Below are 12,349 nucleotides of genomic sequence, written 5' to 3' on the forward strand. Positions count from 1 at the left end.
AGTCCCATCCGATCTCTGGGCAACTTCAGCACCGGCTCCCCACGTAAATAAATACATGAACCGCTCCATAGAAACTGGAAGAGAGTCTGTTCCTAGCGATTCTTTGTTCGACTCGCCACCGGCGTAACACTAGCCACATTAGTTAAAACCGTGAAGAGGAATGATATTTCGATCGTTACTCTTCCAGTCAGCGGACAAGGGAATCTGTCGTAGTCCTGAATTGTGAAGGCCTTGCCAGCCCCACTGAACTCTAACTTTATGCATTAACTAACACAGCTACAGCTGTGCGTTATAAAAGTGTAACGATTAAGAGTACGTCGTACCCTACTATGGGAGAGCAAGAAGCCGTCCCACTTTCATAGCGCGTGTAAAGATACGGAATACTGCTTTCGCAGACGTCCACCACAATCCGCATGGATGGATGGATGGATGGATGCTATGAGCGTCCCCTTTATAACGGGGTGGTGACAAGTATGCCACCAGGCTCGACAAAAAAAAAAACCCTTTTTTCTTTTTTTTTATGTTGGCCTAATGCCTCTACTTCGATAAATTCTATCTTAATGGAAAAAAGGTAAATTTTCAGCTTAAGTTCTCTGCCATTTACGGCACACTGTCCATATTTTATTTTTCCAATATTTATTTTTGTCCTTTCTCTCTAATTTTCTGCCACCAATACTCTAACCGTCTCTTACTTATTTCAATCGCGGGTGTGTTCAGCTTTCCATTGTTGTCCCTAAAACCCAAGGCTTCCTGTAGGCTCGTGCCCAAACGTACACCTGGGTGGATATCTCCACATTCAATCAGAACATGCTCCGCCGTTTCCTTATCTTTCCCGCAGCATGTGCATTGTTCTTCTTCTTTACTGAATCTTGCTTTATAACTACGCGTTCTAAGGCAACCCGATCTCGCTTCAAACAGTAAAGCGCTTCCCCTTGAATTATCGTAAAATGCCTCCCTCCTTATTTCATTTTTGCCCTTTCGGTAGTTACTCAAAGCCGGTTTTTTCTCCATAGCTGCCATCCAGTAAATCCTCTCCGCCTCCCTGACTTTTCCCTTAACGCTCTTTGTTGACATATGGCTCACAATACCAGCCGTATATTTACTAGTGAGTCTTGTAGTTCTTTTTCTCCACTGTGTGTCCACGCTCTTCCTATACAAATAACGGAACACCTTCTCTGCCCATCTACTCTCCTTCATATTTCTTAGCCTTTCTTCGAACCTTATTTTGCTCTGCGCTTCCCTCGCCTCAAAACCTGCCCACCCCATATCGCCCTTTACAGCCTCGTTTGTCGTCTTCCCGTGAGCACCCAACGCGAGGCGTCCCACAGTCCTTTGATTTACATCCATTCCCGATTGCACCTCTGCCCTCATGCACACCACTGAGTTCCCAAAAGTAAGCCCTGGAACCATTACACCCTTCCACTGACCTCGAAGCACCTCATACCTATTGTATCCCCACAACGCTCTGTGCTTCATTATTGCCGCATTCCTCTTTCCTTTTGCTGCCGAGGCTTTTTCCTGTACCTCCATGTATCTATCACTCTCATTTACCCATACTCCAAGGTACTTGTATTCACTTACCCTCGGTATTTCTTGGCCTTGTATGGACACCGTCTGATCACAGGGATCATTGAATACCATCAATCCACACTTCGTTACACTGAATCCTAGTCCAAGAGCTTCACCTTCCCTTCCGCATATATTCGCCAGCTGCTGTATATCATCTCGACTGTCCGCAAATAAGACGATATCGTCCGCATAAAATAAACCTGGAAGCTTCTGCTCAATCATCATGCCGCCCTGTTTGTGTGACAGATTAAAACCAATGTTGCTACCTTCTAGCGCTTTTTCCATACTCACCATGTACAGCATGAATAACAGTGGGGACAAAGGACATCCCTGTCTCAGACCCCTGCTAACCTCAACGTTCTCTTTGCTACGCATTCCTTCCCACTCTATGCAAACTGTATTTTCTCGGTATATCTCCCTCAAAAGCTGTATACAGTCGTCGCCCATGCCCATTCCTTTCAATATATCCCACAAAATTTCCTGATTAACGTTGTCGTATGCCCCAGTGATGTCTAGAAAAGCCACGTACAAGGGCCTATTCTCTATTTTAGATATTTCTATACACTGAGTGAGAACAAACAGGTTATCGTCTAACCGCCTGTCGACTCGAAATCCGTTCTGAAGTTCTCCCAAAATATCGTTATGTTCGGCCCATGTTTCTATTTTCATTTTTACTGCTTGCATCGCCAACCTGTATAGTACCGATGTAATGGTTAGTGGTCTATACGAGCGAATCTTGTCCTTTTCTCCCTTGCCTTTATAGATTAAGTTCATTCTACTTTGTCGCCAACTGTCCGGTATTTGTCCGTCCTTTAAGCTTTTTTCTACTGCTTTTAACAATGCTTCTTTAGTGTTATGTCCTAGTTCGTTAATGAGGCTAACGGGAATCCCATCTAAACCCGCGGCAGTGCGCTTTGGAATTTTTCCTTCGGCCTTTTTCCAGTTGAAATTATCAAGTACTAGCTCTTCCTCTGTTGCTTTCTCCGCCACACGTTTACTCACCGGGGAGATCCCCTGGACGCTCTTTTGAAACGAATCGGCTGTTACCTTTTGGATGTAACCTAGCGCTTCGTACCCTTCCAATTGATTTCCTCCTTCATCTAGAATATGTTGTTGCGTTGTGACAGACTTCCTACCTAGCGCCTTTATGTGGCTCCAAAAAATCCTAGGCGCGGCCTCCTTTTTTTCGTGTATCTCTGTCATCCAGCGTTCACTTTCACCTTTAATTTTTGCCTCTACCAATTTCTGTACAAGGGATTTTTTCTCCAAATATATTTCCCATATTTTTTTTTTTACTTCGTCCTGCGGCCGCTTCTCCTTTTTTGCCTTTCTATGCTCCCGTGATGCTTCGCGTCGCTTCTCGATCGCCTCCCGGATTTCCTTGTTCCACCAACTTTTTGGCTTCCTTTTTCCTTTCCAGCAAACAGTTTTCTTCTCTTTCCCTATCTCCTTCGTCATTAGATGTAACAGCTCACTATACTCCCAGTCCTTGCCTGGTATTTCGCCTACTTCTTCCTCGACTCTTGCGGCTATATTTATTATTTGTTTGTCATTTAAATACGAGCTGCCAGACTTTGATTCCATGCTCATATTTTTAGTTTCGTATCCCATTTGTAATGTTATTCGTTTATGATCACTACCCAAGCTGTTAATGCCTTCCTCGTCTATCCTCATTTCTGTCAGTTTGTGGTAAATTCCTTCAGTCATGAGACAATAATCAATACTTGATTGCTTGTTTCCGACTTCCCATGTGATCTGGCCGTCACATTTAGGCCCCGTGTTAACTATCTCCAGACTATGTTGCTCGCAAAGATCTAGTAATAACTTCCCATTGGTGTCTGAATATCCGTCAAGGTCATGTATGTGGGCATTCATGTCCCCTAGAAGGATGATTTCGGCCCCATTACCAAATTCCTTAATATCCGCACTCATGCAATCCACTATCTCCTGATTCTTTTCTCTGCAGTTATTCCCCGTCCACAAGTAGGCTACCCCTAGCCACGTTTCCTTTCCACCTACTGTGCCCAGAACCCAGAGGTGCTCTGAACACGTCTGTTTCACTCTAACCCATTTGGCTCCGCGGTGACTTAGCATTCCTACACCCCCACCTTTCCTTTCCGATATGGTCCTGTTACACCCTTCCCAAACATAATTTTTAATATGTGGTGGCTCTTCCAAGTCTCTAAGGTGTGTTTCTGTAACCGCATACACGCCTATCTGTACTTTGTTTAACCGCTCCTCAATCTCTAACCATTTTGCCTTCTTTCTGCCACCCTGCCTGTTTATGTAACTAATTGCAACACGCGCCTTTTTCCTTTTTCTTTTACCTTTTTTCTGGTTTTTCGCAATTCTACCTGTCAAAGCGTCCTCCTGGTTGTTTTCCCTGTTACGAGCTACCCCGGACTCCGAAGGGCCCGTGAGCCCCCCAAAAAAGCTACTGCGCGTCCTGCCAGTCGCCAGCCCACCTCGTGTCCAAGCCTCTTATCGAAATGAATCTTGTCTCTTTGGAATCCACCCCACCTGTGCACTTCCCTGTTTAAATCCACTACCTCGAAACCCTTCTCTCGACTAATTCGCCATATCTCTTTGTTTGCGTCGACAACCGCTCTTTGCAGGTTGACGTTGCGTACTGGTACTTCCGGTACTGTGCATACTACAATTTGCACCTGGGGGGACACGGTGCGCATGTCATCCACCCCTTTCGCCAAGGTCGTCGCTAGTCCTGACGATTCTTTTTTCAGGACGTCATTTAACCCTCCCGCAATTACAACGAGGTTACGATTGTTAGCTTTAGCTGCGAGTTGTTCACCCGCTTGACTCATTACTGTCCCCAGCGTTTGTCCTGGGAACGTCCCTATCGCAACTCTCTTGTCGCCTTTCACCCTTTCTTTGATTGCCGCTGCGCATCGGACTAAATTTGAGTCACCGGTGATGATGACCTGTTCAGACATTCCTTCTGAAACCTGCACCTGGCTGCTGACTAGGTGACTAGCGTGAGTCACGGCTGCTGGTTTGCTCCCTCCCTCCCTCAAAACTACTTCCCGGTAGCTGGGCCAGGGGAGTGAAACTTCCTATACCCTCCATGGAACGCGATATTCGCTCCCAGCGCCGGACGAACGCCTGGTGTTTGGGGGCGGTACGAAAACATGGCGGCGCATTACAGACATGCACTGGGGGACGCCATCTTGATGAGGACTGAGGATCCGAATAGCGAGGGGGGGGGGGATTTAGCGCCAAATTCAATTGGGATGCACCAGCAAGCCAAATTGAGCGAGTGGAAGGTATTCAGATGGCGAGCACGCGACCTTCTTCCTGTTGCGCAACCCACCACATGATGAAAACGGCCATCATTGCGTTCTAATTGATGGTCTGCCCATCCACCTATTTGTGCACTACTTATTCTAAGTAAGACGTTGTTTTTTTTACGTGTAAACATAAATTAGACAAGAATAAAGAGCAGAGTTTGTTTGAATGTTTTATTGCCTAAACGTACGGTTTATGCAGTACAAATACAACTTGAATGTTTTACGTTTTTGGTCGCATATAAAAGTGGACCGCACATGCCAGCATGCTAATAACCTAGTATCAATCCAGTGCACATTGCCGCACATACGTATATACATAGACAAAGAAAAACAGTAGTAACTATACACAAGTTCACAGCACGTATCCTGATATAAAATCATCCCATGAGTGGGACAAGATAATACGGCACACCGCACACTTAGGATGCAAGAGGAAATGACACAAAAACCATAAGGTACCGGAGTTAGACATTGCTACATTTTCTATTCAGCATCAGGTTTTTTATAGAAGCTTAAGCAAAAATTTACAAAATACTGAAGCCACTATAGAGTGTTCTCATAAAATAACACGAAGGGTTTATGCTTTCTTCAGCGTAACATACCTATATTGCTTCATGAAAAAAACAAAAACAAAATAAAAGCAGATAAATAGTACACACACATGTCCGCTACAGAGGCAGAAAATGGTGACCTCAGCTATAGAAGTAGCGGTGCCTCAAAAATATGGAAGTAGCGCCTACTTTTGCGCATATGTGTGTCTTTTTGTCGTCCGTGTTTTCTGAGCGCTCAGTTTTTCAAGACCTCAAATATGCAAACAGAATCCTAAAAGTTACAAAAACTTCCGCATTTTTCGTGATGCAGCAGATTTTCTGGTGCGTTGTTTAGCCAAGGAGATGTTCACGAAGCGAATATGCCACAACAGGCGAATCCTTGCAAAGAGGTGCACAAAGGCTTTCTTGCATTCTTCAGAGCAGAATTTTTGCCTTCCCATACAACTGTGCAAAATGCCTGCCAAAACTACACTCACATTAGGCAGGTGCGCCACAACACCGATATATTCCAAAAAGCAAGCTTACATGGCCTTAATATCCTTAAAGCAGTCGTCCGAAGGCATTGTTACATTGCCAAATAAATCTGAGGAGATGTTGCTTGCCTTAAACATAGCAAAATACTGGTGTGATGCACAAAGCTGGCGGTCGGCATTCTTCAAAAGGGTGTTGCACACACAGTGTGGAGGCCTGTGCAACAAAAATTGCCGTACGAGATATCCCCCAACATAGTAGAGAACGTTATCCTCTACTATATCATGGCTAACGGGCTGTTCCTCATCAGGAAGCATATCGACTGTTGGTGCTGCATCACAAGTAGTAGGAAGCGAATGAGGTGGCTCTGACATTTGTGCCAACACAGTGCTGCGATCCTGTTACTTCTGAAAAAAGGGCAACCAGTTTGCCAACAGAAATGTGTTTCAGACCTGATGTGAACTGAAGCACATTTGGGTTGTCATTGCAGCCATGCTTTAACCTAAGAAGCCCGAAAAGGTTCTTCAGGGGGTCCTGCTGTAGCCAGCGAGTCAAGAGGACACGAAAATCAAAATCTTGGAAGAGGTCGTCCCAGAGGAGAAGGATAGCCTTTAAGGTGACCTTCCATGCCTCAACTGTGTGTGGTTGCCGAGGCCCGTCAAATTTCCACCTTTCAACCCATGACAGGCACTCCCGCAAAAAGACTAGGTGTTCGGACCCTTCCGAAATTGCATAACGTAACTTGTCACTGGATTTTTTATGAAGAGCTATTCAGACAGTCGAATAACTTATCTATCTTCTCGAGAAAATCAGCTGTTGGTTTGGCGGATGCCGGCAACACGCCAAAAGCAATGAATACATCAATGGCCACTGAGACCGATTTGCTCATCACCTGGCTGGCATATTTAACTTTCATGTTATTGAAAGGCTTCCGGTAAATGTGGTTGTCGGTTAGTTTCTTCGCCCATTTGAGTTTGAGAGGATGCGAGCTTTCGTATAGTTGCGTAATGAAAGACCAATCCACAATTTCTTGCCCGATATGGAGCTTGTGAGGTGCGCGGAGATTATTCCTTGTGCATTTAAGTAAGTGTGGTGTGTCATATAGGAAATAAATCTTGCGGCCTTCAAGCACAAAAACGGCTCTTCAGGCGTCACACCTAGCTTACTTGCCAAAGTGATGTTGCTTCCCCCCTGGTCGCAGATGAGCGCCTTCACAAACAACCGGGCTCCCTGCAGCTGCTTGATTAATGTTATGATCAGATGATGAAGAGTATCTGCGGGCGTTTTGGTCCTTGATACTGTGTAAGCAACAGGCTGAATCCACGTTTTTGAAATGCCTGCCACAAGTATCAGGAGCGCTGAATTTGCCATGGCTGGTGTTCTTTGCCTACCGTCATCGGAGAATCCCATCACAATGTCATGCTTTGCATCATACTGCAGATGTTCCTTCAAGGACATTTCGTCAAATATTAATGTGTACGCACGATCTGTTAAATGCCAATTTCGGGTAGCTTCTTTGAGGGCTTCAATAGCGGTTGGAATAACTCCGGAAGTCATCGGAATATTTGATAACCACTGCTTTAGCGACCTCACAGTTGGCATGTCAAGCAGTCTTGACAGATGTCTGTACGCTTTCGGACCATGAAAGTATAATTTTAAAGCGAACTGGCGGTGCTCGGGCGACCACCTCCGTCCTCTACGTTTCACGCCATTAATTTTAACTTGAGTCTCAAGCAGTCTAAAGAATGTCTTGCGGACGTAGGGCCTGATAGCATTCAACGCCTCGGACTGGGAAAGCTTTTTAACCTTTCTCTTGCCAATTCTTGACAGTGCCTTCCGAAGCCTTGAATTTATCTTCTCCAGGTTCTTCATTTTTCTGGCTGTCCGGGGCGAGCACCTAGAAGGCTTGTGTTGTCGACCCGCTGGATTGGAACCTGAAAGATATAGAAAAAAAAAGCTCATTTATACTGTGTTTTTGTGAAAGCTGACCATGATCTTTAAACCTAGTAAAAGTTCTAGCGGCTTTTAAAATTGAAGTGATTACTTCCATGAGTAATCAGTTGGTCATATTTAGTTCTCGATCCTTCACTTATTCAAACTTGGGGCATTGGGAACAGGCCTCTGATAAGCACACTGCTGGGCATTGAGCCTACTAATGGCATGTATAAGCATCGTGGGCAACATGAAGCGTCAACAAATTTTTCCTAATCATTAGCATACTCCTTGTTAACAAACATTATTGGTTATACGTTTAAAATGGTATGTATAGGAAAAAGACAACGAATTCATAGTCTTCTTTAAAAAACACTAATCTCTCTTATAATAATAATAATAATAATATCTGGGGTTTAACGTTCCAAAACCACGATATGATTATGAGGGACGCCGTCGTGGAGGGCTCCGGAAATATTGACCACCTGGGGTTCTTTAACGGGCACCTAAACCTAAGCACGCGGGCCTCAAACATTTTCGCCTCCATCGAAAATGCAGCCGCTGCGGCCGGGATGCGAACCCGCGACCTGCGGGTCAGCAGTCGAGCGCCATAACTACTAGACCACCGCGGCGGGGCACTAATCTCTCTTAGGAGGCAACAAACAAGCAAGAAAAGGATCGGACAAGCACTCGTCTCGTCCTGCCTTTCGGTATACATCGCTCTGGTTCTCGTCCCCTAGCAATGAACTAGCTCGCCCAGCTGACACCATAGTGCACTTTAGGATCTGTTAAATGGTACGTGACATTAAAACGATAGCTGCAGGGCATTAATTTATCTGGAATAGTTTTAAAGAGCTTAGAGAGCAATACAATTTGCGTACATGAGGGCTCAGTCTGTTGAACTTCTTCATCGACGCTTTGAGCGGGCATTGCAGTGGTGTTCGCGGGACGAGGAGAGCCTGTGAAGAGAAATTGGCGGAGCACAGATTTCAGCGTGACATACATACAGCTGGTATTAGGCGTCACATTAAATATTTGCAATTACAATCACTCAGGGCGTTTTCTCACTATTATTTGGTCTCCTCGCGTATTATGTCTCAGTACGAGTAATAAAAAAGTGTAAACACACAAAAATTGAACGCTATGTGTCCCTCACTAAACATATGGGTGTCCCAACTATCCTAAACCAATATTTTAAAAATCTTAATGTGATGTGCGTAGAACAGGTTAACATCGTGGTGCCCGTGATGACCTAGCGCGTAACCGAATTCTTGCCAATTACACCTATTTGGCCCATTGAAAATAAAAGTAACTTTGTAATAATAAAGCTAATAAAAATAAAGTACCTTTTGGATTCTTAATTTTAAAAGCGGCTTTGAACTAGGGTGTCATAGAATATATATATATTTCTAAAAGGCCAGTTCTGTTGCTCCCACTGTCAGAGCTATCGCGCAATTGTTTTAACAGCGACACCAAGTTGGCCGCTACTCACTCGCCATGTGCGAAATAGCTGATAACGCGCCACATGGAGTACTCTCTCAAGTTATGAGGTCATTTTCGCCTTTTCCTGTAAAACGCTGCGCCACGGGTAAAATAGCAGGGACAACTGAATCAGAATCGAGGAGGTTACATGTAGAGCGTTCTGAGTGAGACGTTTGCTCTAAATTTAACGATTGTGAAGCCAGCAAATTTTTTACTTAGCTAGTTATATCTACCAGCAAAATCATGCCGGCGAATCCATGGATGCTGTGTACACCATGCGTTGGTATTGTTGGTGTAATCTGCGCGAGAATCTTAAAAATACTGAGTCATGATAACTCGGACAGGTACACATATTGAGTATTAAGACATTTCTGTAAATAGATGTAGAGGCATGAAAGTTTGTGCTGTTGTATGATGACTTTACAGTATTCCCACCTGGACTTTCGACGTGTGTCTGCCCATCAACAAAGATGGAAACTGTTGGCACAGCACATCTTAGCCGCCTTGTCTGTCCAGGGTCTGCGTAGTCTCTGCTGGTGAAATGGGCAGAGCACAGGCGGTAGCTGCTGTAGATCTGACGAGGTGGTAAATGAGCCAGGTCCTACCGTCTCGCATACTTAAGCCTAGCGCGAGATCTGGAAAATCAATGTGTGCGTGTGTAGTATTTGGGTTAGAATGGATTTATTTCTGTTTTCAGGCGTAGATGGATAGCTTTGAGTGAAAACTGGCATCTTTGTTCGAAGTAAGCGTTATTTAATACATTTCTCATCTTCCTTTCTTGATTGAATTTTTGTAACCAAGACGACTTGTGAGAGCAATCCTGAAAGCAAACTTTAAAATAAAATCGTTCTTAATTATTAAGAGACGTGGATACATGATTCTACTTGCGCGATAGTAATGTTTGGTGGCAACGACTCCAGCTTTCCTCCTAATTCAAAATACATTTTTGCAGACAATCGCAATCATCCCACACCAAAATCTCCAAACAACTATTGGTACATATATAACCTCGCGCACTGCGTATTCCTCGGGTATTTTTCGCGCCCTGCTGCAAATCTTTCATAAAAACCTTATTAAAACCGGTAATAAATTAGTAGAACACGTAAGTTTACATTGTCCAATTATTTATGGGCTTTTAGCTGCAATTGCATTTTTGTAATTATATCGTAAATGTACTTAAGGTTAAAACTGAAAACATGAAATTGAAGTATACATTATAAATTATTAATTTATAAATTTATTGCTAAATTACTCTGCAATATGCCATGGATTTACGTGAGGCCAAAATGAAAACACACAATTGAAACGCAATAATGTAATAACATCCGTCTAAGCTCGCAAGTGTAATAATTTATGTACTCAGTACTTAATTAACATAGTACTAACAACACATGCTATGAACGTATATGGACCCTCCCTTATAGCCAAAAGATTATGGGAATCGCCTTCCTCCAGCTATGGACATAAATAGGCTGATAATATTCAAGAATAATAATAACGCATGCAACGAGAACAGACTGAGCGCAGGCATTCAAAAGGTAATAAAAAGAGTGCGAATAAGCTTACACTGTTCTATTAGTTACTGTATATGCTGCTACAAATACATTTGTGACATGCCTTGCATTGCCTTGAGCCAAAGTGCAACATCGAAATGCAATGCACGATGGAAACGCATTAAATTGAAAACGCAAGTATAAACAATCGTGCGTAGCAAATGTATTTGCTGGAATAATTTCCAGATGCTCTGCCGTGCATGTCATGTATAATTGAAGCCGAAAAGCAGACAATCAGAATGTAATGAATAAATCATGCACATGTAGCTCAGTTAAATTACACAGCTATCGCAGCAACCGCATCCTGATATGCCGTGCAAGCGCAGAAACACAAAACGAGCAGCATGCAGATCGTACCTTTCTTCCGCCGGGATCCGAAAGAATTTTATGCCGGTGTGTCGTGAAGAATTCCGACACCACTCAGCGCAGCACAATTTGTGATGACGGCGAGAATCCATGGATGCGTCTGTTTGGCTGAATCTTGCATGGGTTTCGCTAAAACAAACTTTACAGCGGTAAAAGCGGCCTTTGGGACACCGCAGCCTGTAGCATACATGGTCGCGCGAAAAGAAACGCCCCTTTTTCGCCGTGAGAGATAGGACGACTGCGCAGTTCCCGTTTTCCACTTCGGATGGCGCTCTTATTTTCGCAATCTCGAACTGCAACCTTTAGGTTCTCTTGTGTAGTAAAAACTCCGGAGTGAATGAGCAACCTAGTAATAACTATGAAATAGAACAAGAACGTTCATTTAGGTAGTACAGCCCCCAAACGTTAGGATCGCTGTGGTCACGGGACAGAAAACCGCGAAGTTTCACCCCCCTGGCTGGGCCCTGTGGCCAATGTATCTGCCTTTGTCATGCCTGTTTCCCTCATCTCTCCCGCACGGGGGGTCGTCGCCATAATGCTTCCGCCGTCACCTGCGTCTTCGTTCCCCTTCACGACCTTCGATAGGCCCTTCTCGGCTGCCCGGAGCCTTTCCTCCATGGCTGACGTTTTCTCTCGCTCCTTCGCCAATGCATTCTCCAGCTCTGCGATTTTCTCCATGAGCCCACTCTGGACCGCCATCATATTTTTCATTTTCTCCTCGAACTCGCACTGTCTACACTTGGCGTCATCTTCTGCTTTCTCTTCGGCACTAATTTCCACCTTCCACCCTACCCCGCACTCTGAACACTTTACGCAACTCCTTTTTTTCTATGCCACCTCGTCAAACGACCATAGGTGCACTGGTTTTCAACCAATATTACATAAAAGCAACGCAAGTACAGAATGCTGAAAACTTCTTGATTGCAAAGAAATATTTCGCAAAGTGTATGTAACAAAAACTTTTTATGCGAATCATACAAAAAAGCTACAAAAAAGCGATAAAATTAGGCAGAGACTGCTGCGCCGAGCGGCGCACGAGCCACTCCCACACAAAAAGGCTGCTGCGCCGCACGGAGGTGACGTCATAAACTTTTCCGGTAAGGCGCTTTGTTTGAATAGT

At 44.3% G+C, this 12,349-nt stretch overlaps 1 protein-coding gene across 2 annotated transcripts; it reads right to left on the reverse strand.

The window, feature by feature from the left end:
* Positions 1 to 5,031: 5,031 nt before the first annotated feature.
* Positions 5,032 to 11,977, reverse strand: LOC142775103 (uncharacterized). 2 transcript variants are annotated; one of them, XM_075876443.1, is made up of 4 exons: positions 11,221 to 11,977; positions 9,746 to 9,945; positions 8,710 to 8,787; positions 7,633 to 7,830 (listed from the first exon to the last, which is right to left on the reverse strand). In XM_075876443.1, exons 2-4 carry the CDS (start codon positions 9,770 to 9,772, stop codon positions 7,765 to 7,767), a joined length of 171 nt encoding a protein of 56 aa, XP_075732558.1. In that variant the 5' UTR covers positions 9,773 to 9,945; positions 11,221 to 11,977; the 3' UTR covers positions 7,633 to 7,764. The 2 variants fall into 2 exon arrangements, with proteins under 2 accessions (XP_075732557.1, XP_075732558.1); XM_075876442.1 differs by having other exon boundaries at positions 5,032 to 7,830; positions 8,710 to 9,945.
* Positions 11,978 to 12,349: the final 372 nt, after the last annotated feature.

Source organism: Rhipicephalus microplus, chromosome X (genome assembly GCF_043290135.1).
Source record: "Rhipicephalus microplus isolate Deutch F79 chromosome X, USDA_Rmic, whole genome shotgun sequence".
Taxonomy (NCBI): domain Eukaryota; kingdom Metazoa; phylum Arthropoda; class Arachnida; order Ixodida; family Ixodidae; genus Rhipicephalus; species Rhipicephalus microplus.

Coding starts and splice junctions, on each gene's coding strand:
- LOC142775103 (XM_075876442.1), bottom strand. CDS start 8,833: ATGTATGTCACGCTGAAATCTGTGCTCCGCCAATTTCTCTTCACAGGC. Junction 7,831..8,709: donor TCAACAGACTGAGCCCTCAT/GTACGCAAATTG, acceptor TATATCTTTCAG/GTTCCAATCCAGCGGGTCGA.